The 7,080-nt window shown below is 24.6% G+C and overlaps 4 protein-coding genes across 4 annotated transcripts in view; all 4 read right to left on the bottom strand.

The window, feature by feature from the left end:
* Positions 1-38: 38 nt before the first annotated feature.
* Positions 39-1,191, bottom strand: Phum_PHUM505040 (uncharacterized protein; the record flags this gene model as incomplete). The annotated part of the gene is made up of 5 exons (XM_002430902.1): positions 39-98; positions 128-449; positions 515-713; positions 836-1,067; positions 1,150-1,191. 5 exons carry the CDS (start codon positions 1,189-1,191, stop codon positions 39-41), a joined length of 855 nt encoding a protein of 284 aa, XP_002430947.1.
* Positions 1,192-1,523: 332 nt separating this feature from the next.
* Positions 1,524-2,933, bottom strand: Phum_PHUM505030 (Chymotrypsin BI precursor, putative). The gene is made up of 6 exons (XM_002430901.1): positions 2,871-2,933; positions 2,731-2,770; positions 2,504-2,645; positions 2,250-2,416; positions 1,931-2,163; positions 1,524-1,860 (listed from the first exon to the last, which is right to left on the bottom strand). Exons 1-6 carry the CDS (start codon positions 2,922-2,924, stop codon positions 1,693-1,695), a joined length of 804 nt encoding a protein of 267 aa, XP_002430946.1. The 5' UTR covers positions 2,925-2,933; the 3' UTR covers positions 1,524-1,692.
* A 1,507-nt stretch (positions 2,934-4,440) lies between these two features.
* Positions 4,441-5,699, bottom strand: Phum_PHUM505020 (mitochondrial 28S ribosomal protein S22, putative; the record flags this gene model as incomplete). Its single annotated transcript, XM_002430900.1, has 5 exons — positions 4,441-4,654; positions 4,746-4,975; positions 5,056-5,199; positions 5,275-5,519; positions 5,675-5,699. 5 exons carry the CDS (start codon positions 5,697-5,699, stop codon positions 4,441-4,443), a joined length of 858 nt encoding a protein of 285 aa, XP_002430945.1.
* A 982-nt stretch (positions 5,700-6,681) lies between these two features.
* Phum_PHUM505010 (uncharacterized protein) overlaps positions 6,682-7,080 on the bottom strand; it is a gene marked incomplete at both ends in the record, with an annotated part of 2,584 nt that continues 2,185 nt past the window's right edge. Inside the window, one exon of the mRNA XM_002430899.1 lies at positions 6,682-6,692. Within this exon, the coding sequence (XP_002430944.1) occupies positions 6,682-6,692 (11 nt within the window). The remainder of the gene's footprint in view (positions 6,693-7,080) is intronic.

The following is a 7,080-nucleotide window of genomic DNA, read 5'->3' as shown; positions in this document are numbered from 1 at the left end:
AATAGTTTTATCAAAACCAATTTTAGTATCACTTTCTACTACATTTTGAAAGTAAATCTGAAATGATCAATTTCATAATTAAACGCTCCATTAAAAAACTTTTAATTTTAATATAAAACTATCTTACTTGTAAAATATTTTTTATTTTTCTAGTTCTGTGTAATACCAAATTATTTTCCCTAATAAAATTTTCCTTATTTAAAACATTTTCTTTTTCAATTGATGGTAAAAAAGATATGTAACTAATGATGGATGCTGAATAAGCAGTGTATGATATGGCAGCAAGTAAAAAAAAAACTAAAAGAATTATTCTTGCAGCATGAGTGCTGGGATCCCTGGCAGAACCTTGCTGACAAAAAGCACCAAGACAAACTAATAAAATTTCACTCATTTCCCATTTTTCTCTCTGATGTAATGATTCTTCAGATGTTTTGGGTAATTCTCCATACCTGTAATCAATCAACCGTTATTAACTGTCTCATGATATTTTAAATTAATATTTATTTTAACCGACTTGTTCTCATCTCCGTCTTCTTGTACATCAATCAATCTGGCAAAAATATCATAAGATATTTTGTGTGGTAATTTCGATTCTCTCCGAAGTATAAATGTTAAAACTAGTGTAAGCGTTAAACAGAGGAAAAGTATGCAGAACCAAACGTGTATTGAAAATGGCGCCCAATATATGTAATTTTCATCTCTCAAAGATCGTACTTTATAGTATAATAAAGGTCTTTAAAAAATATATTTGATTAATTTCGTGACCTAGAGCAAGTTTAATTGATTAAATAAAATAAAAATTACCTGAAAGTATTTATGCCGAAGGAATATTTACAAGCGTTTGATGTTTCGTTTGTTATGATAATAGTAGTTGAAGAAATTTGAGCACTTCCATTAACGATTTGTTCTAATATCCATAAATCAGGTTCTTTTTTGTAATTTTGTAAATTCGTAATTAATGGCGTTTCGAGAAACGTTACGTTTAAATTCAATGCAGAACTCAAATGATGCAATATTTTCAAATCGTAAATTTGTTGTAGGTCGTCGTAAAAGTTGTCGAAAGGATTCTACAAAACGATATAAATGGTGTTATAAACAAAAAAAAAAAATTAAAATTAAAATTATAAACAATTTTTCAATTAATCTTACGATAGAAGATGCCACCACAACTTGTTCTTTTGTAAAATTCATTTTTACTAACAATCAAAAAAAAATTTTCCATGATTTTATAAACTTTTCTTTTTTTCCCCCCTCCCCACTGTTACTTTTAATTGACATAAATTCAGTTTTTGAAAAAAAAAAAAAAAAAAAATATTTATTTTGTACATCATTATTATTTTTTAAATGTGACACTTGATTTTCTCTAATTGAAATAAAAAAAATCGATTTTAGTTTCAAAATTTTTTTTTTTCCCCCAGTTGATTTTATGAATTTTTTTAAGTTTCAGTTGTGAAAACAAACACAAAATACAAAACAATACATAACATGAAACATTTAAAAAAATAATAATAACTTTTATATTTACATAATTTTTTCTTGCTTTTATTTTTTTATTTTTATATTTAAAAAAATAATAAATACAATTTTAAAAATATTTTTTTTCAAAGCTGAATTATTTTTCAAATAATAATCATTTAAAGAGATCAAGTATTAAAATACTCATGACATTGAAGTTAATAAAACATCTTTGATTTAGTCAGTGTAGTCAGAATTGTCCTTGACCCAGTCAACGAAAGAAGTAACACGGCTGAATCCAGCAGGGAAACCTTTTTCACAACCGGCAGAGCTACCGTAGGAAACAACACCAACTTGAACTTCTCCTTCTTCGGTTTTGACAACAAGGGGACCACCACTGTCACCCTGTAATGAAACAATCATTAATTACCATTTCAACAATGTGAAATTTTATGATGGATTTTTCAGCACTTACGTTGCATGAGCTTTTCTTTTGAGAACCATCTAAACAGATGACGGATTTGAAAACGGCGAATCCAAAACGTTTTCGACACTCTTCATTGGTCAAAATGTTTGATTCGACAACTCGAAGAACTGGGCTGATGGTTGTGGAAGAATCGTAAGCACGACCCCATCCACTGACTCTAGCGGTTTCACCGACAAAAAGTCCAGCATCGACGGCGGCCAATTTAACCAATTGAACGTATTCTATTTAAAATATATTTATATTTAATAAATTTTTCAAAGTAATGTTTCCTTTGGTGAAGAATAATTTAAAAAAAAAAGTTACATACGGCTCAATGGAGCATCTTCGGGCAATTCAACGAGAGCAATATCGTTTCTCAAGGTGTTTGGTGAGTATTGTTTGTGAACAACAACATTTTTACCAGTCATAGCAACTTGGTTTGGTTCTTTTTCAGTGATTTTGTGAGCTCCCATAACAACAACTGGGTGTTTGGTGCTGACAAAAAAAGAAAACATTAAAATGATAACTTAATAAACAATAGATTAATTAAGTTTAAATACTAAAAAAAAAAGAAAAACTTACACAACACCACAGTGAGCAGCAGTCAAAACGAAGCGTTTTGTGATCAAAGAACCACCACAGAAACTTCCATTCAAAAGTAAACCAAGTTGGTATGGAACTGAATGAGGTACGGCTTCGGTACCACCAACAACCTTAGGCCTTCCTGTAATTTAATATAATAATAATAATAAATAAATAAATTTTTTTTTGTACACCTTGTAAAAAAATTAATATAAATTATAACTTACTTCTTAATCCAGCTCTGAGAGGAGCTTCTGGATAGTAGGCCTAAATTTAAAAAAATAAAAATAAAATTAATTAAAAATAATAATTATTATTTCTAAAATAACTAATAAAACAGAAAAAAAAAAGAAAAAAAGAAAATTACCTCAGCCAAAACGGCGGTGGCGATGATAAAACAAAAAGCAAAAAAACCTTTCATTGTAACGGCTCCCCGGGAAAATAAGTACAAATAATAAAAAATTAACCGTTTATATACTAAGGGAATATACGTTAATCTCAAACGATAAGAGGTCATATTATTATTATTATTAATCAAATTATTCAATTGGGAAAATCGCAAATCAAATCATTTATCATTAAAATATTAATTGTTTAGGTGAAAATTTCCAATTGATAACGTCCTTATCAATAAACGTAATCATAATAATAATAATAATAGTAAAATTATTTTTTTATTTAAATGTTATATAACTGTCGCGTAGCATACTTCAGAAAACTTTTCTTTTTTTTTTTTTTTTTTTCAAATAAAATTTTACAATCAAACGCAAAACACACATAATAATAATAATAATAACTACATAAAAGGTACAGTATTTTACTCAAATATGTTTTTTATTAAAATAAGTTCGTTATTTTTTATAATTATTAATTTACAGTTATTTTTTGAAATGTTATTAATTAAAAAACAAAATGGATTCTAACGTATTGCGCTAATAGTAAATTAAATTCATATTTAATTAAATACATAATAATTTATTTTAAATAATTTTTTATTTTTGCCATCCCGTTGGAATATAAAGTAAAAAAAAAAAAATTAATTTTTATTTGTTTGTCAAGGTGGACATATTATTAAGACATTGATTGAATTTACAAACTGATAAAAAATTATAAAAAATCGAACCGTCCGCCATTTTTTTTTTTTTTTTTTTTTTGACAAGGCTAGAAAATAAATAATTAATAAATTAAAAAAATGATGAAAAGTTTTTTCATCTTTTTAAACAAACAAATAAATTTACGTTACAAGTAAAAATCAATTTTTTTCCTTCATTTTTTTTTTTTATCATGATATTGATTTTTTTTTTTTTTTTTTTAATGGAATGGTCAGTGATTTTATCTTATAAAATCAATCAATTTTTTTTTTTCTTATCAAAAAACGTAATTAAATATCAAGGTAATTAAACATAAAAGATAATGAACATTTGACAGTTTTATTGATGTTTGTTTGTTTGTTTTTTTGTATAAATTTAAAATAAATTTTTTAAATTAATTATTCGGTCGATAAAAAAAAATCCCAAAATTTTTCTTGTGGTAAATAAAAAAATTAAATATTTATAAAATTTGGTTCTTTGTTTTCAATTTTTAATCATTATTATATCAGATAAATGATATTTAAGTTAAATAAATCTAATATGATGATTAAAAATATAAATTTCAAAGCTTTTCTCATAATAAAATGAATGTTAGAAATTTTGGCTTCGTATAAAAAAAAAATGTTTATTATCGAACAAATTATTAACTATAAGTACAAAATTTAAAGCTCACTTAAACTTTTCATTACTGTAAATTTTACTTTTTATAATCATTTCAACCATTCCTTAATCAATTTATTTTTTTCTAATCTTTGACAAGAGACTTACCTACAGCACACATAAAAGGTGTAACCTGAATTTTTATTTCAGATGCAAAACTTTTACACGAAAACAACTTTAGTTTCTTTAAACTGCACTCTTAATTTCTTCTTTCTTTTCATTTTCATTTTTCATAAGGTAACAATTTAAAGCTGATGTTAATAATGTCGGGTTCTTTGAATCCATTGTTATATAATTTTCTAATTCTCTGATGTCTACATCAATATCTTCCTGAGGTTTGGATTTACATTGTGGATGAATAATGTGGTATAGTTTTACTAATGAAAATGCATCTTTTATTCTAAAAAAAAAAATAAAAACAAAATCATAATATATTTTTTATTTTCCAAAAACAAAACCTTTTCGGGGAAAAAAAAATGCTTAATCCGTACTTCTCCGAAACAATAATATCTTCGAGCAAGTTGTCTATTTTATCATTAATTAAAAGATAAAAAGTTAAAGATCCAAAATGCCTGGTTGAAAGCAATTTTTTAAAATCTTTTTTATCATTTATAAATTCATATGTTTTGGTCGTTATTTTTATATACAATGGATCATTCGGTTCAAACTGAAGACATGCTCGATCTAAAATGAACTTATAATCTCCACGATTTAAAGTATTCTGAAAAAGTTTATTAAAAATATAATTTTCAAATTGTTTTTTAAATACCATGAACTAAAATCAACAATTTGTAAATTTACTTGTAAATGTTCATCTTCAAACATTTTTGGTAAAATTATATCTTTACCCTTTACAGGAAAATAAATTTGATTTATTTTCTCCCTCTCATGCCATCTTGCTTCCCTCAGCACACCATTAGGTTCCCTAACTACAATGCTTCTATTCTATAAATAAAGTAAAAAGATAACCCACACATCTTACATGCATTAAATTTAAATATATTGTAGTAAATATCATACTCTATCTGTTGTATCTAACGAAATGTCAGTGAAAACATATTTAGAATGATGAATGTCGAAACCATCTAAATCAGTATCAGTGCTTAATACTTTTTCAATTTCTCCTCTCGGTGGAAGAACAGGAGGTATTTGTAATAAAACATGAGCTTTTTTTTCAGCTTTTTCTTTTTCAATTAATAATTCTTCTGTTGTCAGTAACTTATACACAGGTTCAGTTTTGTCCCCATAGGGTTTTGTTTCATAGACTTTATTTAAATTGATATTTGTCAGACTTTTTAATAAATTTTGAACTTGTGGAGAAAAAAATAAACGATAACTACTGTCACTTACTATAAAAAATAAAAAAAAAACAAGTAAATTTTTTTTTTTAATTTTTTCAATTTAATATCGACGCTCATACTATTGAGTGCATGTATTTCAATCATTACTTCATTTTTATTTTTATAACCGTTAATAATACTAATAACTACTAACCTGTACTTTGCTTACACTTATTGGATAAAAATAAATAAAAAGTTTTAGATAATAAACTACTGCGTGATATCATTTTAATAATAAATAATTTTATTTTAGAAAAATTAACAATACACATACATGATATTAAATTATATTTTCGGAAAATAAAATTAACCAAGACACGTTTTTGTCGTGTCAATAGATAAAATAAAACTCAAATAATATATTTATATATGTTTAAAAATTTTAAAATAATTTATAATTTTTTTCAATTGAATGAAACATGTCAGTTATCGGAGGGTTATTTTCTGAAAAATAAAAATTAAAAAAAAAAGATTAATCTTAGAGTTAATGGCTTAGGTCCTTTTTAAAATGTTTTTCAACGATTGAAAATATCATAATTTAATTCTATGCGCAGTTATTCGTTAATAATCACAAACAAAATAAGTAATAAATATTTTTATTATTTAATTCCCACGCTCTTATTATTATTATTATTAGTTAAATTTCGCTAAAATAATTTTTAACCTTTTATAGGTACGCATTGAGGTTTTCCTTGAGGGCAAGGAGCTCGAATACAATAAATAGTTTGAAATTTACAAACTTTTCCAGGTGGACACAAAACTGTTGCACATGGATTCTTCTGATATTCTGAAAATAAATCAAAAATTTTAAAAAAAAAAACTTTTTAATTATTATTAATAATACATGAGTAAAATATCCATTGTTTTTTATGCTTTTATTTTGTTATAAAAATAAATAAAATCATTAATAAATACTAACCATGATATCCAGCCATTTCTACCGTTGATACAAAAGTAAAAAAAATTAAAATAAAATAAAAAATTTTATTAATATTTAAAAATTTAACCTTCATTTTGTATGTTCAGACAACATTCAACTTAACTCCCTGATTTAAAATGATATAATCGACTAATGAAGAAGACCTTTTTATACTAATTCTTCCAAACAAAAAAAAAAAAAAAAGAAAGAAAAAAGAAATTCCAACTAAATTAAAATAAAACATCGATTGGCTATGATTAACACGATTTTACATAAGTTTACAATATTTTATTCAAACAACTTTTTTTTTTTTCTAGAATCTTCTATCATTTTTCTCAAGAAAAACGCATTTAAAAAAAAAAATAAAAAAAAAAAAAAACAAATTTTTTTAACGTGTAAACAAATTTCATTTAACGTGCGTTTAACAAGGAAAAAATTTTAAGAAAAAAAACATTTTATTAAAAACAATTATTTTTTTATACTTAGCTTACGATAAATTAATATCAACTTATTCATCATTTTTATATCTTTGTAAAAAAAGAAAACAAGGGGGTTCCCCGTTTCGAT

This window comes from Pediculus humanus, genomic scaffold (genome assembly GCF_000006295.1).
Source record: "Pediculus humanus corporis 1103172108277 genomic scaffold, whole genome shotgun sequence".
NCBI lineage: Eukaryota > Metazoa > Arthropoda > Insecta > Psocodea > Pediculidae > Pediculus > Pediculus humanus.
This window is presented reverse-complemented; position numbering and strand designations above follow the sequence as displayed.